At 37.0% G+C, this 21,248-nt stretch overlaps 1 protein-coding gene across 4 annotated transcripts in view; it reads right to left on the reverse strand.

The window, feature by feature from the left end:
* Positions 1-21,248, reverse strand: part of LOC132105845 (staphylococcal nuclease domain-containing protein 1) — a 71,334-nt gene that overhangs the window by 37,786 nt on the left and 12,300 nt on the right. For all 4 annotated transcript variants that reach the window (XM_059511285.1, XM_059511286.1, XM_059511287.1 and 1 more), the window contains exons 10-11: positions 16,200-16,304; positions 921-1,022 (exon numbers count right to left, since the gene is read on the reverse strand). In XM_059511285.1, the coding sequence (XP_059367268.1) occupies positions 921-1,022; positions 16,200-16,304 (207 nt within the window). The remainder of the gene's footprint in view (positions 1-920; positions 1,023-16,199; positions 16,305-21,248) is intronic.

The following is a 21,248-nucleotide window of genomic DNA, read 5'->3' on the forward strand; positions in this document are numbered from 1 at the left end:
GAACAGACAATAAAGCGCAGCTATACAATCTGCCCATCATTCTTTAATAATTCCCAATATGACAATTTTCAGAACATCCCACAACAGTTTATACCCTGCTGTCCCAATTAAAACTGCAAACAACTTCTGATGCCAAGTATTTCTATATTTGTTGAGTGACACAGATGGAAACACTTCATATTTTTCATTTACTCCTGAAATCACAAAGTATTTTCAGAATACAGTACACATTCATTCATCTGTGCAGAATCCAGTGACTTCATGAACGAACAACTTTTGTAATTATTCAGGATTAAATGTTAAACCATGAATATACTAACATTTGTTTATTCATGTTCATTCATAACATTCATTTAAAATGTACATGAAAATTATATTTGTACTGTAAAATCAACTAATCGAATATTTACTGTTAATCCAAATGATAAAATATAAAATATTTCTCCATTATCTTTCATCAAAATTCTATTCCCTTTAAGCATCTGTCTCACTGAGATATTTTTTTTATTATCCAAGTAATTCTCAATGAAAACATTTTTTCTTCATTAATCTTGGGACATTATAAAGATGTAATAACTAATATATTGTTGGGAATAAGTCTAGCAATTCTACTGTATGACTTCTACTATATGCACATATTTGTTTTAAAATCATCTGAACATTTCTCATGTATAAGCTTCGTGCTGTGATTTTTTTTGTTTTCCTTAGTAAAATATATAAAGAAAATAGACAAAAGTCGCTCAGCTCAAGGTCTGTGTGGTCAATGTGTGCAGTGACTCCAAACAGAATACAGAAAAACAGAGAAAAAAAAGAACTCCGCATTCTTATGAAATGGACAGAAAAACATATAGAAAGAAATATTTATACAGAAAGACTAAAGACAAAGTCTGTTTGTGTGACAATGTCACGAAGTCTCTCACCTTCTTGCCAATGAGCTTCTTTCTCAAGAATTCCCGTGCCTCAAACATGTAAGGAATGTCATAGAGTGGACGGAAACGCTTGTCTTTGTCCTTGTTCTTCTCCTACAGAATCAGACAGAAGGGAAAAAGAGAAAGACAGAGAAAAGTCAATATCACATAACAAATGAAAAATAGCCTTCTGTCCCAAACAGGCACCACATTTAATCACTTCCTCAGAGTCTCATATGACTTCCTTCCAAAATGAGGTTCGAAGCTTCCTGTCTTCCACCCCCTCACCTCTCTTTTCAATTTTACCATTCTCTTAAAACCTAATATCCTTCCTTTTCCCACACAGCCATGCTAATGTGTCAGGATTGGGAGATGACACGTCTCATTGTCTCGATCTCTTGGTGTTCCAGGCATGTGAATCCACATACGAAATGCTCTCACTGTCGTTCATAAAGGAAAAAGGGTTGTTATTTTCCCAGAGAAATGCCTACAAGCACTCAGTATGCTCAATATTCCAGGCTCCCATATCCCAGCTGAGGCCACCACAGTATGAATAACACACAATGCTAAATTCAGAAAAACTAAAATTCGATTTTGTGTTGCGGGGAGGAATGCTGAACAAATCACTCCATCTTTTCAGTGAATCAGTAGATTAAATTACCAAACTCGGTCTGATTCGCTCATGATTCAGACTGATTTAGTTCGGAGCCACTCTATCTGAAATGGAAAATAAAGGTCTTTTTTTATGTTTTGGTAAGGACCACTAAACAAATCACTTAATATTTTCAATGAATAAGTAGATCCAGTTAACAAACCCAGTCTGATTCGCTCATGATTCAGACTGATTCAGTTCTAAAGAGTCAATGATCATGTCTCCGCAGTTAACAGCCTGGACAAGAGAAAAATTACTAGGGAATATAGACTCATTTGTGACCCTGGAAAACACAAAACCAGTCACAAGGGTCAATTTCTTGAAATTACGATTTATACAGCCTCTGAAAATTGAATAAATAAGCTTTCCATTGATGTATGGTTTGTTAGGATAAAACAATATTTGGCCGAGATACAACTATTTGAATATCTGGAATCTGAGGGTACAAAAAATGTAATATTGAGAAAATCGCCTTTGAAGTTTTCCAAATGAATTTCTTAGCAATGCATATTACTAAATCCAAAATTAAGTTTTGGTACATTTATGGTGGAAATTTTTACAAAATATCTTCATGGAACACAATCTTTACTTAATAGCCTTATGGTTTTTGGCATAAAAGAAAAATCGATAATTTTGACCCATACAATATTTTTTTGGCTATTGCCAAAAATATATCCCAGGGTCACATTTCAGAAAGCTATTGCATGGCATCAAAAGACCTGAAACGAAGCACACAAGTCACTTGGGTTGTTTTTATGGTGCTTTATAATGTTTCACATTCATTGTAATTGCATGGAAAAAAAGTTACCAGTACATAAATCAAAATATCTTTTAATTTTCACGAAAAGTGAAATTTTATTAATTTAATTTTATTTTTTGTTTAACTATCCCATAAAAAATTGGGTGCAGATATTCCTCTTCGGCTACTGACTTTTTTAGACTTGGCTCAATTCAAGCTACAATGCTTCGACGCTTGAGGGTAAACCATAAGCAAGAGCAGAAATAAACTAGAAATAGACAACTAACAACACAGCAAGGATGAGGCATAGCTTGTGGGAGAGTTGGGAGAAATCGGACTGTTAACCCTAAGGATCAAATCTTACAGCGAATAAAAAGCATATTGACTTAAAAAGCTTAAATCTCAACCATTTTTAAATCCTCACGCTCTGATTCCAGCAAACGTTTATCTGCACTGCAAATAACTCCTCATCAGCGCCCACGTGGTCTGATATTAAGTATGAAATAAAACCGTATCGACCACCCACATTTAAGAGGGAGACGTTGCATTTAATGCGCCGAGACATCTCTTCTGATGGAGGAGCTTTCGGGATGGCTAAAGAACTGTGCGGATGGAATATAATACAGACAGAAACCCCTGACGGTGAATGAGGGGACAACCCATTTTCAGTCCATCTATAAATATCCACAGCAATTCCTTTCCCCTGAGCAAGAAAAGCAGAGGGAGGCCATGCAGTCTTGCGTTAGAGTCTGTTGTTTGTGTAAGTGTAGGTAAGAGTGCAAGCATTTAAGGTTTTTGCGAGTCGATCATGAATGTCAGCAAACGTGTTACACACAAATACAGTAATCTGTGCTTTTGTTTTGAATACGAGCATACTAAAACCGTATGATATTTAACCCATGTGATAGGATTAAGGTACTAATTGAAGCTGTAGCATGAAAGCTCCATATATCAATGATAAAACACTCCGAATCAAGGAAGGAATTCATCTCATTATGTCCACTAGACAGATATAATGCTGCTGAATAGCGAAATGTCGATTGTCGAGATACAAAGTCTTTGTCATTGTATTGGGCAAATCAAGTGTGTTCTGTGAAGACATGGCAGGCTGGTTACTGAACCGTGTGAGGAGAAATGAGGATTTCTGCGTCTGGCTGATATGCCAATGTTTGCCTGTTAGTGGCTCTTAAAAAAAAAAAAAATGACAGTTTGGCTGCATGTAATGAACAGTTTCATTCTCCATGATCTAACAGGACAGAACAAGACCAAGTCAGGTATTATAAGCAAAATAATCATGTGTTGATACATGAAGGAACAGTGACAAACTGAGCTATTATTACACTTACATCTCTCAATTTAAATTCTGTCATTATTCTAAACCTAATGGTCTTTCAGAAGGTATGTTTTCAAAATGAAGACTGAGGCTGTTGATCTCCACCATAGTTCTCAAATATCATTTACTTCCAACCCAAAATGTTACGTTAACACTTAGTATATGGATGAATTCTCACTATTAACTAGTTGCTTATTAGCGATCATATTATTAACATATTGGCGGTTTATTAGTACTTAAGACACCTGCGGCATGACCATAACAACTACCTTACTAATTATTAATAAGCAGCAAATTTACAGAGGCAAGATTTGTAGTTAATGTTTTTTTAATGGCAAGAATTGGACCTTAAAATAGTGACCAAAGTTACTATTTAAGAATGAATATATTTCATATTTATGTCATGACAAAAAAAAAAACACAATCTTGATAAATATTTCAAACATTTTAAATATAATTCAAATGTTGCAGGAACGCAGTAAACTTTTGTTTAAAACAGTATAAAAATATTTCAGAACTTAAGGAAAGATTTTTCATTTTCATTATTTTACACAACTTTTTGACCCTAGCATAGCTTCAAAAGATATAGAATATATCGCATATCGTAAGAAATACTTTTTTTTTGGTGCTTTTTGGAACTGGATAATTCCAGTCCCTATTTAAAAAAATAAAAATAATATTTCCGCAATATTTCCTCTGTTGAGTCCCACTGAAGATAGTCATAAACGTTTGGAACAGAATGAGGGTGAGTAATGATAATTACATTTTTATGAAAGCGCATGTGTGCATGATGTATTATTTAAGAATGGCTTGTCGTTCAACACACCTCAGCTCCTGAACTTTAATCTTACACACACACACACACACACACCTTTCTCACATGCATAGATTTCTTTGTCTCACACCTATACGAACCACTCGCATTTTCATTCCTGCTTCTCTCTCTTTTTCTCATTAGCCAATCTCATTATCTTCAGGTGATAAATGGCCCGAGGATTGGATGTGACTGAAGCAGAGAGAGAGTGGAGAGCTCTCGCCACCGTCAGGCCTAAGGGTTCTGAGACCTCATAGGAGCTCCTCAATCACATAACAACCAATCACGCCCTCAGCAAAGACTGCTTAACAGGAAACCAGCCATTGCTTGGCACAGATGTCCAAAATGAACCTGTTAAAGGGATATTTAACCTAAAAATATATATTATGTTATTTTATTATTTACTCATGTCTTTCAAACCTGTATGACTTTCAGAAGACAAAACTTATTCTGAAGAACATTTCAACTTTGTTGATCTAATAAAAGTCCTTTGAATAAAGAAAATGGAATAAAGACATTGGGGCATGTCATTTTCTTTTTTTTTTTGAATTATCCCTTCAACCAAACAAGAGCCTCACTATTTAATTTGTTAATTTTTTTAGAGAAGAGTTAACAATAACTTTGGGAAAAAAATAACCAGAAATAAAACTGCATTAGGTTTATCTTCATGTTCTAGATGTCATTTTGCACATGCAAATTGTTAATTAGGCGTACCCTTTTAGACTTCCGTTTGACTGACTTTAATGGCAGATAATACTCAGAGAATGTCACTTAAGTAAAAGATGTTTTTGCACTTCAAGCAATTGAGCAGTTGAAGAATTAAAGGAGTGACACCTTAAGGAAGAACAGTAGTGCTACATATTGAATGCCATTTTCTGGATTTATGTAAAAACAACAAACTGGATTTATGCCTAAATCTTATGTTTATCACAATGCATTCATCAAATATTCCATTTTCCACTTTCATCTTGTGCAGACAAGCTGATGTTTTTCAGTGGTAATTAACAGCATGTTACAGATGCTTAATTTGTATTTAGCTCATATGCATTCTTGTAAGCAACCTTGCCAAACCTTAATAAGTAAAACCTTAGAAAAGATGAAGCTGTTCTATTCAGCTATAGTAGATGCAGGAAAAGCGGAAGTCTAAATTTAAACATGATTCAAACCTCTTTATCCTCAAGTATTATGGACCTTTAATGATGCAAAAAAGAAAAAGAAAAAACCTAGCAATTGGTAAGTAACGATTAATGACTGGTGCATGTCAAGAGCATAACTGATGGGAAACCTTTCAGCCTCTCGCGAAAGATCACATAAGTCTCGCAAGACAGCCTGGAATAAAGTATTATGATCCTCAGCATCAGTCATGAAAGTTGCAACGAGCAATTATACTCGTACTGCTGCATCACAGATGCCTTAGAAAAATAATCGGCATTTAAGACTGAAATTACAATGCCCTCTTAAAATAAATCAGCAGTGACAAACAACAGTGACGCATGTAGAAACTAAATGATAAAACAAGAAAATGGAGGACACCGGGAGAGGGCAAGAGACACAAAGAAGGGGAGGAACAAACCATTGGGATGATCTTTGGAAGCAGAGCCATCAAATTAAATATGGTTAATATATTTAAATATATACTATTTGAACATTTTATACTAATTTAATATTTTATAATATTTACCAATTATAATATAATTTTGTATATTATACTATACACAATTTATACTTTTAATACATTTTATACCATTTTAACTAATATTGTGAAATAATATTACAATTGAGTTGAGTGTTAAAAATTTTAAAGGTCCCATGACATGGATTATTTCCTTTTCTTTAAATGCTTTTAAATGTTTCCTTAGGTGTACTTATATTGTTAGTATGATTTTTACATGTAAAATTTAGAAATAAAAAGCATTTTATATCCTGATATTAGCCCTCTGGCTTGAATGCTCTGTTTGAAGGGGCGTGTCTGCTGTGAAACTCAGAGTAAACGACAACTGTTGTGATTGGCTGACATCTTTGCATTCGAAATGCGTATTACATGTGGAACCCCTCTCAAAAAAAAAAAAAAAAAAAAAAAAAAAAAAAAAAAAAAAAAATTATATATATATATATATATATATATATATATATATATATATATATATATATATATATATATATATATATATATATATATATATATATATATATATATATATATATATATATATATATATATATATATATATATATATATATATATATATATATATATATATATATATATATATACACACGAATCGTGGAAGTGTTGATTATATAATTATTTTTTCGATCTTTTCCCATCACATGAGTGATGGGAAAATGAGCATTGATGAGCATTGAGTGGACAGAGTCTGTTTATCGCGTGAATGCAGTGATCTCGTCATTATTGTAGATGTAAGATGTAAGTTTCTTTGTTTCCTCAGTATTTCCCATTTTGATCTTTTTAGGCCCAACCGTTCTTGTCTGTGACTCACATAATGGATGTCTATGGTCACCACCTCAAAGAGCATGCACAGAGGAGTCAAAATTAAACAATTCCCCATCATAAGTACACATTGATGACCTAAGACAAGAAACGAGCGGATTGTGTAAGAAAACGAACAGTATTTATATCGTTTTTACCTCTTGTACACAACCACGTCCAACTGATCTGAGTTCGCAAGTGCTTCCCGATGTGACGTGCGCACGCGCTCTGGCTTATTAGTCTGCGCAAGCGCGAAAGCGCCGGAAGCGATCTCTCGCGCATGCACATCACTCATTGTTTACCACACGCTACGCCACCAATCTGCACTGTCTGAAATATAATGCAGTAATTGTAATAAATTAATGTTTATAATGCACCCTATAATCGTTGCGTTTATAAAAAAAATACAACACATTACTCACTCTATTGACAGCGTGCCATTGGGTCCTTCTGGCATTGGACGTCGCCTCCAGTTTATACGTGGCAAACTAAACACAACGTGCAAAACGCTGGGTCTCAACAGCGGAGAAAACTCAGGATCTTCAGTCAGGCAGGTGTGTGATGCGATACTGTTAATGTCCTCGTCGTCGTCTTGTTGTTGTTCCATTCGTGACAACATATGCTCTCCACTTCTGTTGGCATCTCACAACACTTGCTACTAAAACACCACCAATTTTGAAGAGATCTCTGTCTCTCTGAGGCTTGAAGACATGCTGCTGCAGCGGATCGCTCCTGAGTACTTGGTCTGTGTATTCTGTTTCAAATAAATATGGTTGTGAAAAAAATTCAACGTTGTCTATGGATATATTGAAATCGTCTTTCATTGCAATTTCCTGTACGTCTAAATATGTTTAGATCTTCACAGTGAAAGGTAATACTTCCGAAATCTGTGTCAACCATAGGCAGTAAGTGTAAACAATGAGTGATGTACATGCGCGAGAGATCACTTCCGGCGCTTTCCGCGCTTGCGCAGACTAATAAGCCAGAGCGCACGCGCACGTCACATCGGGAAGCAATCGCACACTCAGATCAGTTGGATGTGGTTGTGTACAAGAGGTAAAAACGATATAAATACTGTTCGTTTTCTTACACAATCCGCTCGTTTCTTGTCTTAGGTCATCAATGTGTACTTACGATGGGGAATTGTTTAATTTTGACTCCTCTGTGCATGCTCTTTGAGGTGGTGACCATAGACCTCCATTATGTGAGTCACTGACAAGAACGGTTGGACCTAAAAATATCAAAATGGGAAATACTGAGGGGAAAAAGAGAAACCTACATCTTGGATGTCCTTGAGGTAAGCTAAAACATACCAAAATTTAATTTGAGAGTGAACTATTCCTTTAATTTCAAGATCAGAGTGAGATTAATCTAGATTAAAAAAATTAAGCTATGCCCACCACTAATAAACAAACAAAAATAAATAAATAAATAAATACACACATACATACATACATACACATATATATAGTTACCTCATAAAATGTCTTTAGTGCCATTTTTGTAGGTATTGTGATTACAGTATTTTGGTTTAATATTTTTATTTTAAAGGTTTTGAGGCGTGTGGCACCTCATGTCTGACCTTGCCTAGGGCACTCACGTGAGTCACGCTTAACTTGTATTGAACCCAGAACATTCCATTAAAAGATATAAAATTCTGGTTTACAACATCCATGGGTCATTACTCTCAAATCATTGGAAGGAAGTTCGCTAAAATTCCAAGAGTCAAGCGATCCTGAGGCAAAGCAGAGTTGTCTGCAAGAAAAAGCCTGACCAACCAAGTGTGAGATGAGCCATGGAACCATACAGTGAACCCCAGACAGAGGCCACAGGACACACTCCCACAAACACATGCCTTCAGCAAACAGGCACAGCAGATACACAAACTATGAAAAGACACAATGTGGCATCAGATGAATTACATGCTGAACACACACACACAGCAAAAAAACACTGAGCAAGGTGACAGCAAATGACACGGAAGAGTCATTCAATGACTGATACATTATATATTGTTATTTCTGCAGGGAAGATGGGGGGCGGTGTTATGGCATCTTCAGCTTTAAACCCAGACATCAACATTTCCCCTGCAGTCCCCTCACACACACACATTCAGTGGGAGTGAGGATGACTCATTGAGCTGCTGACATAACTCCTCCCCATCCACATCCTTGTGAGTGCTCCTAAAACGGCTGACACCACCACGCAGCTGGAAATAGCTTGCCATGGTGCAAAAATAAGCCTCCATCTGGTTAAGGGAGTGAGAGGGGAAAATTAATGTGGAAAAGAAACTAGGCATGGCACATGAAGTCACATTTCTCTCAAAGGGATAGCTCACCCAATCAAAAAAAGGTGTGAGTGTCAAAACACTAGGGCTGGGTATCGATTCAGATGTTCCAGATCGATTCGATTCACAAGCTCTCAAATCGATTCGATTTCGATTCTCTATTAGAGCTGTAATCGGGCCTTAAAAGTTAAGCCCGACAGGACCCGAGCCTGACAGATTTCGGCCTGAGTCCGACAAGTACATTTTGATTGACAGCTTTTTAATAACCCAAACCCATTTACAACCCAAAATTATTCAAATGTTTGCATTGCCTTTTGTCAGGAATGAGTCATTTATACATGTTTTAACAATTTATAGGCTACATGACTAACGTAATAGGCCACTTGGAAGTTTGAACAAAGAAATAAAATAAGTCCTCTGTAACATCGTAATATCTCAGCACTCTTTAAATAGCCCTATAGGTATAGGCTCATTTAAATTTAAATTAAAAATTTAATTTATAGGCTCATTTAGCATATAAATAGGCCAACGCACCAATAAATACAAGTCTTTCTTAAAAAATTTAATTAAGATAAATTCTAAATTAAGATGGGTATTTGGCAATAACGAAATTAATTAAGATAAAGGCTCTGCCGGATTTGCTTCGATAGCAGCTGACATAAAATAATAATGCCAACATTAGCTTATATAGCCTACTCTGTCTACATTATGCATTTAAGACTCAATTAATATGTAGTTATTATTTGAAAAACATTTACTCACCAAGATTAGCTAAGGCCTACGTGTTTTTATGGAGGAAAATGATTGAATCCACTGTAGATGGCTTCAGCGTGTTCCTGCGCTCACTGATGGTGCGTCCAGCAATATAACCCTCTGGCTCATTATTCGAGGATTCTCATTATAAACAAGTTCAAAACTTTTCCAAACCTCAGACTTTGCTTTAGTTGCTGGTGCTACCAAAACGTAATCGTCAGAGGCAAGCCTCCGTTTCAACTACTCAGCATACATTTTCGCATCTTTCTCGCGCTAATCGAAACATCACATGACTGCTCATTTACCGATATAATGATATAAATGAAGCCCAAATCGAAATGAAGTCCGATCGGGTGCCGTCGGGTTCGGGTTCGGGTTCTATACTTGATTCTAGATTCAAGTCAATGAATATAGATTTAATACAAATACTATAAAGAACAGTGAACATAAGTTTACAATTGGGTAATTAATAAAAAGAAATTTAAGAGCCACAAACCTGTATATTAAACTATTTTATTTTAGGTACATTTGAGTACATTAAAACAGAACCCATCTCTAATTTTCAAATGTATACAATTATGTTAAATAAATACAAGTTTGATGCAAGATGAAAAATGCTTTGTTCTTGTCCACAACACTAACGTCGTTGTCTTGCTTACGAAATCTAAAATGCTTCCATACCTCTGACTTTTTATCTGAAGGTGGCATCAATGTCGACAAAGCACCTGAAACACTTTAAGCCAGTAGTTCTCAACCTTTTTCCCCACCGGGCCACATTATGGTCCAAGTACAAGTCTCACGGGCCGCACGCACATTACGTCACCAATACAAACCAACCTGATTTATAATATTATAGCCTAAATATTATGATATATAATCGATTACATTCATTGAAATAAATAAATAATTCTACTACACCTGATTCTGTCGGGAGCTGAACAATTTTGTGAAATTCAGCTCGATGTAGTAACCGCACAAAGAAGTTGCGATTGTAAAGCCTATGTTATCTACTTTCCGCATGAGCATTCTGGACGCAGACACGGCCAGCGCTGACGCGGACTCCTTCCATTTATACTTCCGAAAGCGCACGCTGATGGTCCGCTCTGCAACAAACATGTGAACAAACAATTGCCCAGAATCATTGCACATCGCTGTCTTTATATTCATTTATTGACTGATTGCACAGGTTAGATTGGCAATGGGATTCTTCACACTGCCTGAACATGTGCAATTGTGCTTTTGAAGACTACTGACCACGCGCACCTGTCCGCGCGGTCGTCTCTTCAGAGCCTCGGCACACACTCTCCGATGGCGATTTTTACGGCATGCCTACCTAGTGGTCCATAGCGGACTCGCGGACGCAGAAAGTAAAAGAGGCTTTAAGATGCAGTCTGTAAGACGCGCACGGGAGCATGACCTGACGCGCAACATTGCCGGAAATGTGCGTTCACAAATGTAGCCTATGTTGATCCAAATATGGAAAGCACTTTCGAATTTCATAATATGAGGTTCTCTCCAGAGATGTTTTGCCACATTTCTTCAATTAAGGATGATTGCTGCGTAGTATATGGTGTTTCCATTTGCTTGAACTTATTAAGGGAGTTGCAAAAGTTTTGTTTGTGTGTGTGTGTGTTCAGCATATGGTGGGCCGCATTTGAATTCGTGACGGGCCACGGGTTGAGAACCACTGCTTTAAATTGAATGAATGAAAGGTTCGTTGGTAACATCGCACAAGGCACATAAGAGGGTGACATCTAGTGGAGAAGATTTGTAATTAGATTAATGCTAATCTTACGTTCAATGTCTCCGGAAATAAATATGGGAAAAAATTGATTCATGGCCTTTGAGAATCGATTTTGAATCGACCACTTTTTAAAAAACGATTAATCGAAAAATCTATTATTTTTTTTACCCAGCCCTACAAAACACCACTGGTTCAATGAAAACAAAGGCAAAAAAATTACTTAAATTATGTCTGTACTTTCCATAGCTCTATAGTGTTACTTCAAATTACATGGAAAATAGCACATGGAATATGTTAAAAACCAAACCGGTGAGTGCCATTCCTCATTTCAATAGTTGCATTTTTCGAAATTGACTGATTTTAAAAGCTCAACACAAACCATTCTGGATAACTAATATCAGAGAAAATCAGTCATTTATCGTTGTTTATAAGTTCAAATCTAGATCAACCAATCAGAGATGTTGCTGAATCTTAACTGACTGTTTCAATTGGTTAATTTGTATCGTGCTTTGCCACCCACGGTTTTTAACCATAGTAATTATCCCATTTTATTTAGCCAAAAAAAGGTCCCTTAAGCCAAGACTATAAGACCCTGCCATGCCGCCAATAATAATAAAGCAATTAAGTAGCCACAGGAAAGAAAAAAACGGGGGACCCAGCATTAAGCAACAAGAGCGACAGAAACACTGGGCAGCAGCTGTCAGAGTTCATCGTCGTGTTGGTCAACACATCTGGCCCTAAATTCCCCCAAAGTCCTCACAGCGAGTGAGCGAGAGAGAGCGAGCGAGCGAGAGAACAGTACAGACAAACAAACACACAAATCCTCGGGCTGACCTGAGGTCAGGTTTGTCTCTTTGAGTTGAAGTGATTGTACAGCATGGCGCGGGGACAACAGTTTCACGCCCTGCTATGAACTGAAGAGAGTGTTTAAAAATCAGGATGAGAAAGAGCATGAGAAACCGATGGCTTAAAAGAAGGTAGAACCGTCACACCATGACACGACATGATGTGATAAAGCAACAAGCAATAGCAGCTCTTTCTTGTTAATGCAAGTAGTTTTGTCCTAACCAAGTGGCAAGCAACAGGACATTTTGTCCATTTCATTTCTATTTATGTCGCACTGGCTGGCTGGCCTCGAGTAAACTGTATATTACACATCAAATATATTCTGATTGAACGTTAGGTGCCTGCACACTAGAGAAGGCACTGATGGAGCATTTGATGGATGAAAATGTGTAAGAGTGGGGGCAATTTTGACACCACACAAAAATACTGCAAACTAAAATTTTAAACGCAAAAAAATCTACAACACCGAGTATGAACTACAGGTGTGTTAACATTTAATGCCTATGCAATTTTGGTAAAGTGACTTCAATCTTGCCAGGGTGCATTTAATGTAACATCGCCACTTAACGGTATACCGTCATATTGTGAACCTTTAAACTCAATTTTGTCTCTGTGTGTGCATGAATCAGGCAGAGTGCTCACAATGTGCATGTACACAAACAGAGAGCCATTACAGAGAACCGTTTTGATAAAACACAAAAGAGTGACTGGAATTTCTTTTTTTTTTGCAGCTGTTCCAAAACCATTGCACAGCTGTTGCTGAACATACACAGTTTAAATTAATTAAGATACTAATTTAAAACTTGCTGTGTGCTGAACTACTGCAGACATGCTAGCCAGAATTGATTAGCTTGATGAAAAGATTAACAGAGATCTTGTTAGTTATGTAGCATCGTGTCAAGGTTAATGTAGCATTAGATTAAGAAAAATATAGGTAGCCACCCCTTTCGATTGCGAAGGAACAGCTCTTGAATGACTACCGACACATTTTTAAAGGGTCATTGTGTTTAATGGAGTGAATAAAACACAACGTGAGCATTACAAACTTCAACTTTTCTTCATTTCAACTCTTAGGATGTTTCCTCAATTTATTTTTCAGACAATTGAAAAAAATAATCATAACCTGATCTCCATCAGGTCCCTTAGAACCAAGTAGATGGAACAGACACTATTAAATGTTTAATTGTTTGGTACTCGGCTTACATTTATCCAGACCACAGAAGCACAGAGTCAGAGGTCAGATTTGCCATGGCAGCATCATTAATGATGAAACCTCACATTCAAAGGGCAGACTGACCTCAATTGCTGTAATACATTAATGTAGGCACAACTTTGCACACTCCTCTCTCTCTTTCACCCCTCGTCAAAGAGCACAGCCGAGCAGGGAAAACATACTGCAAGAACATCTGGTGCAGAGATGCACTACAGAAGATACAGTCAGTAAACTGAACAGGAGTGCAGGTTTCAAAAGAGGAAGTACCTCCAGCACATCAATACCTCTACAACATGGCTGTGCCCGGAAAAACACTGCCGTCGCAGCATATAAAAGGCAGAAGGCAACATCCGAACCCTTTCTACTCAGATGCCTTTATCTCTTTGTTTTTTAAAGGCTGCATAAATGTATCCTCGGCAGCCTATGGTAAAACAGCATCTGAGGCAGCACTTAAGAGTGAATTTATGCCCATTAAAAAAAAAAAACCAAGACATTCACTAAATATGTACTTCAATATCTCTACAGCTCACATTAATTAGATTTAGATCTTTAGATATGATGTTATTGCATTGTGAAAGCTGCTCTGAAACTAGTTTTATTAAGAATCTGTAGTTAAGTCACTGTTTGACTGTGGAGCGAGGCAGCTGCCATAGGTGTTAGACACATGCATGCAACCAAACATTGCCGGATGGTCACCATGGTATTATGATAATTATATCACACTGCTTGATACACAAGCTCCCCGCCATCTGATCTACCTTCTGCAGCAAGAAAAGGCTGAAATAAAATGGGATTTACAGTTTCCTGAAGAAAATATAATATATAGAGGTAGAATATAGAGGTGCTTTGCCTATGCCAAACTCACCACAATGCAAGAGTGTTGTGGGTAGTTGCCAAGTCATTGTTATGAAGTTGTTGGTTAGAGATAGCCTTAAATGATCCAATATGAAAATGCTGTCGAATTACTCGCCCTCATGTCATTCCAAACCCAAAAAGTGAATTCCAGAATTAAAAACTTTTTTTGAAGAATGTTGGACACTGAACAGTTTTGGGCTGTATTGGCACAAAACAGATATTTCTCGGAATATAAATTTATAGTCATAAAGGTTTGTAACAACAGGAAGGTGAGTAAGAGGCCATTTTCATTTATGGGTGAACTACAACCAAGTAAAACAGTAATAAAACGGTCTGAAATGGCCTCAACATCAAATCATTTAAATGCTTGCAAAAAAAGATTCTAAGAACCCAAAAGATCAGTTTCCTGGATGTCTCTATATCAAAATCAAGCTTTTGGGTTTATCTTCAAAAAAAAAATTTTTTTTTTTTTTAAAGCTCTTCGGTTCGTCTCATGCCTCCGAAGCACGTCTGAGCTCTAAATACATCCGTAATCTTTATTGTTTTGTAATCATCTCTGATCTGATTAAAGCCATCTTTAAGCTGCCAGGATACAAACACGCTGTGATTCGAATGCAGCCCGGTATCCATAGATACAGACCCACAGCTCTCCATTTACATGTGCATGACAAATTGCGACTCTCTGGAAAGCCTCCTTTAAAAATGATCACAACTTCATTAAAGCTTTGGAACATACTGCTGTATCTATCAAAAGTACAAGAACACAAAACTGCAGTGTTCGGTTATTTAAAGCCCTCCTTAATAACCTTAATAATGTTTAATTTGCTAAATCAACACTGAAGCTAATTTTTTTTTTTTTATCAACATGCTGAATCATTGTGTCTTATTACAGGAGGTCAGGGGTCAGGAAGAGGGTGGCTAATTGCAGCGAGATATTCACACTCCAATTTTAACTGCTTTTAGTTTAACATACAGCTTCCCGATACACACACACTTAGCTAGACAAAGTACCCATTAAACATCATCTCTCATTAACAGCCTTAATGGGTGTGAATAAGAACAGACAAGCACATTTCTGAGCATTTGAAGAATGCAAAAATGTGTGTGTGCATACGCAGCCCCACAAAATGATGCTTCCATATTAATTTGTTAACATCTAGCAAATCAAAAGTGAGCATTTGAGTATTGCACTGGATTGAGTGCACGCGTATGACATTAATAGATGAGGAAGAGAGATTCGGCGAGAGCGTGTGCTCATTACGGGAGTAGATCTATAGGGCTTTTGGCTGCAGTGCAGCAATGGTGTGTCAGAGCGAGTGAAGGGGAGGGGGGCCAGTGGGCTTATGTCTCTAGCTCCCCCTGGTGTCCACTAAACACACCGCTTTGAGATCTGACCATGAAAGATGCATGAAAGGAGGAGATCAGCGCTTTTAAGAGACGGAGGGGAGAGAAAACCTTCACATCAGCACTTTGCAAACACTGTAACAGACAGCCGGCACCCTGTGGATTCCATAATGGCCTTAGTGACAGGGATATCCGAGGACAGACATGCATTAACTCGTACCTCGCCTTCAAGCCTCGGGGGCCTGATGCTGGACAGGTGGATGGTCTTATGCTCCCCAGAGTTCAGCTTCACCACGATGGCATCTGCATTCACGACTTGCATCACCTGTACAGAAGAGGGCGAAAAGAAAATTCAGTAATGCAGAAAAAGAGAAAGACAGAGAGGTCAACTAGTTAACAATGAATCCTGGCATAACGCACTTGCAGCAGGTATGACATTATGACATTTGGTCATTAGACAATCAAGAACCAATGACATTTGATACTATTGAAGTCCAACCTCCACAAATGAACCCATGTTTGAATAATTCTTTATCCATAACTTATGCTCTTAGTTCAAACATGACAGACATGGTGAACTGTTGTTTTAAAGGAGACCTATTATGGCAAATAATTGATTATACCATTTTAAAAAAATGCCTATTTTGAGTGGAAGCAGAAACACGCCGTTTTCATGCATGTCTTTTTAAATGAAAATGAGCTGCTGCTCCCCGCCCCCTTTTCCAGAATAGGTTTGTGCCTTTACAGATTGCACCTCAGATATTTTGCTTTAGGGGTGGTGCTAGCGCAGTGGATAAGACACATGTCTTTGGTGTGAGAGACCCGGGTTCGAATCCACTGTGAGACACCAATGTGTCCCTGAGCAAGACACTTAACCCCTAGTTGCTCCAGAGGTGTGCGACCTCTGACATATGTGGCAATTGTAAGTCGCTTTGGATAAAAGCGTCAGCTAAGTGAATAAATGTAAATGTAAATGTAAAAACAATCTGTTTGGTTTTGATTATGTCTATTGTGCGGAAATCATTTGTTTTAAACCATATATAAACATTTTGTATAGATTGCTGAGCGCACACATTGAAGCACGCATTCAGAAAGTGGATGTCACACAGCATGTGAGAACTAATATTCAGACCCCAATATTCAGGAGTGATGTCGAGAGAATGTGCGAGTAGGTGTTAGAAAGTCACCGCTCTACCAAGACGACGAGAGAGACTCACTTGTTGCCAGAGAAACGTTACTGTACCCCGCCACGAGCCTTCTGCGTTACAAAAACAAACAAAACCCTTCTCCCACACGCTGTTCTCAAAAGAACAACTCTCTGCTCTGATTCACTCATGCTACCAACATTACCTCACCATTTCACTCATAAGACAATGAAAGCGAGCTGACAGGAAACACAAAGGAACAGAGAAAGAGAGGGCAGGAACGGTCCATCATTTTGTTTAGACGAACAAGAAGAGGATTAAACTGAGCACTTAGAAGTGTGCCAATGCATTGGTTTAGAAACAGATCTAATAAAACAAGACATTAAATAAATAGCCTACATGGACATGGCCCCTTCAATAAAGTCAAGATTCCACTTTTTATTACATTTTTGGGGGCTGCCTCAATGATTTTAGGGTGTTGTGAGTGATTACAAAGTCTCTGCAATTCAGTCTTGAGCATCTCCATGAAGTTAGTTACTAGTTACAAGTCATATTGATAAATCACAATTTTGGCCAAATGCACAACGTACTAACTAAAATAAATGTTTTCAGGATTATAGAATCAGAATATATGATAGCGTGCATCTATGGGATTTATCATAGACCGATCACTTAGAAAAGTAAAGAAACAAGACAAGCAATGTGAAGAGACGTTAAAGTTAAAACTGGCATGTGCCACCTTTGATATGCAGGTTTTGTGACAGAATCATGTTAGATTAGATCTGAGAGGCTTCGCCAGACCATGAGTTACATGTGCGGGCCGCATCCGTTGCATACAAGGACCATCCGCACAAGAAGCCAAATGTCACAAAGGCTCTGACGTTTAGAACCATGTCTGAGTATATCATATCCATGTCATCTTATATGATCATCAACTCCAATTTATTTAATAGAGGAGCCAGTGATGTGGAGGATGACTGGCGTTTGTGCGGGTCTGGGTAATGGATCAGATATAATCAGACCTGAACAGGCAGAGGAATGCCTCAAAAATGCATGCATTATCAGATTTGAGCAATTGAAGACAAAATTAATGTCTTCTGAGGGACACGAGCAGGAGAGAATGATGATATGAGTAGAATTACATCACAGTCTGATAAATCGTCTGGCTTTAAACTAAATCTTTAGAGTGGAAATTAAACTGATCACTTGCATAAACATTCGGCTGAAGGTTCGGCAGTGATACAGCTGAGAGCGTCATGGTTCATGTTGATGTGTGTGCGCTATTGCTCCGCAATTCACTCAGTCCCAAATCAACAAGGTCACCTGAGCAATTCGGTGGTTTTATTTTCCCGTGTGGTAGTAGTGGAGCAGAATTGGGAACAGTAAGGAGAAATTTTGCTGTTTCATTAGCAGTCACACATGCAAGGCACTTCACCGCAAGCTGCCAACAGGGATCTACAGCCCAGATCCATGACTCACTCTGGTACTGCAGCCCTTTGAACATGACAGGGAGCCACTGCCACCTACAGACCATGACTACAACTACATCAAAAAGACACTCAAGTAGTCAGAAAACATTAAAACATTTGATCCCATTTTTTAAAATGTACATCTTGATATCTTCAGTGCCTTTCTGTTCTTCGGCTTTTCCTAAAACATTAAAAATGTGGTCCTACTATGGTAATAAGTAGTATGAAATTTCTGATACATAGTATGCTTTTCATATTTACACTACCGTTCAAACATCTGGGATCAATAAGATTTTATGTCTATGAAAGAAAGGTCTCATGCTCATCAAGCCAGAAAGAAAAAGTAATATTGTGAATTGTTATCACAATTACATATATAATTTAATTTTTTTGATGGCAAAGCTGAATTTTCAGCAGCCATTTCTTCAAGTCTTTGTCATGATTCTTTCAAAAATCATTCTAATATTCTAATGTTATTATAAAAACAGTTTTGCTGCTCTGTAATTCAGGATTCTTTGATGTACAGAAAGTTCAAAAGAACAGAATTTGTTTTAACTATAAATATTCTGCAATATTATACATATCTTTATTCACACTGTAGATCAATTTATTGCATCCTTGCTAGATAAAAGTATTACATATATATATATATATATATATATATATATATAAAAAAAAAAAAAACACTTTTTAAATGGTAGTGTATAAACCATAATATTTTCATTGGAAATCTAAATCTTTAAGTAATTTTTGTAAATAGATATTGTTATTTATTATAATTATTAATGGCAAACTCTTTCTGGATGCATTTGAATGACAGGAAATGCAAACCAATTAATATAGCTAGATGTGTCATGTATGCCAGGACACAGAAACAGCTTACAAATACTTGCCATTCTGCCTTTGTCAGTAGCTTTTTCTGTTGAGTCTCTCTCTCTCTCTCTCTTTTTCACACACATACACGTGCACAATTTCAAAGTATATCTTCTTTCTCTCCTGGCTCAGAGAGATCTGAGGCAAGCTAAAGCTCATATAAATGTTTTATTCTTCACTTCTGGTATTTTCTGACTCAGGCAAAAACACACTTTTGTGTCTGTGGATTTGAAACTAATTCTGTAAGCAGATTGCAGTGCAACACCTTTACATAACCAAAGGCCAAGCATGAATATTTTAAAGGTCTTGAAGTTCAGTGAAACAACCTTACTTTAAGGAGAATGATGAAACTTCATAGTTGCTGACTTAGGAAAGAGCACACAGTGTCAACATATCAATTAAGAGCAGACGGCAGCGGTTTAAATAAATCTAACAAAGCTCACTGATGTGGTAATATCAGCACAGCCACTGCAAGTAGTAACCCAGCACATTCTTCTTAAATCATAAAGTCTTTCTAACTGAAACGCATTAAAAAAAAAATCTATATTTTATAAAATATTTTTCTGTTATCTAAATGCATGCATAGCTTACCATATTTTTGTTGCCAATGACATTTCAGAAGCAGAGTAAATTGTTCAATTTTGCAGAGGAAAAGTTGTTGTTTTTTATTACATAACGTAAATATTTGTGCACACTTTTATTCAGCTAGGATGCATTACATTGATCAAACAACGGTATTAATTTAAAAATCAAAATCTGAAAAATTATTTTGAACTTTCTATTTTCACAGATATTAAACAGCTTAACTACTTTCAATACCGATAAATGTAACAAATGTTTCTTGACCTCTAAATCAGTATATTTTAATGATTTCTGAAGGACTAGAGTAATAGCTGATAAAATGTAATCTTTGTCATCATACGTTTATTTTATTCAATATAAAGTAGCTATTTAAAATATTATATAATATTACGCAATACTACTGTTTTTACTTTATTTTTGATCAAAGTCTTGGTGAGCATATCAGATTTCAGCAGGTCATTTCGATTTCATGTTCAATCTTGCATCTCTTTCAGACTCGACACTTTTTAACATGCAAAGAAAGTAAATAACCCTTAAAGGTATCTTTTTTCCTTGTGAATTCTAGGCCAGGGATGCAAAAGCAGATATTCAGCTGTAATTTAGCAGGGGGAAGGCTGAAGGCTGAAGGCTGCAGCTGAACAGAACCGCTGAGACGGCCCAAGGCTGACTTTACAGAGTATGCAAAATGAAATGAAACACCTGAGACCTAAAAGACCTGCCTCGCTGACAGACACAATAGAGAACAAGGCGTTCGGGAGACAAGTACGTCAACCACATTCAGCACTTTAAGAGACTGCAGTGCTCAAACATTCTTCAGAACCTCCGTTATAAAGGAGTATGAAGAGTAGACCAAGTGGAAACGGTCATTTGTTATCATGTTGGGACTCATCTGGTGAAATTTCATGCTTTGCTGGTTTTCTCCCCATGTCATTTTTAGACATTCTAAGTGAAAAAAACGTAATGTCTAGAGATCAAGGGTTTAGATGGAGGGCTTAGTTTAGATCAACAGGTTTCTGTGACCTTCAGTGAGAAACATCACTTTTTTGTTAGTATAGAGTACAGAACTGCAACACCATCTGTATTAGAAATTAGTGGTGTGACGGTGGTGTGACATGTAGGTTAAAACGTACCAAGATCTTACATTATTATTCCTCGTATTCATATTGCTTTCATTTGGTTTTGAAACACGTAAATCCTTTT

Source organism: Carassius carassius, chromosome 26 (genome assembly GCF_963082965.1).
Source record: "Carassius carassius chromosome 26, fCarCar2.1, whole genome shotgun sequence".
NCBI classification, from domain to species: domain Eukaryota; kingdom Metazoa; phylum Chordata; class Actinopteri; order Cypriniformes; family Cyprinidae; genus Carassius; species Carassius carassius.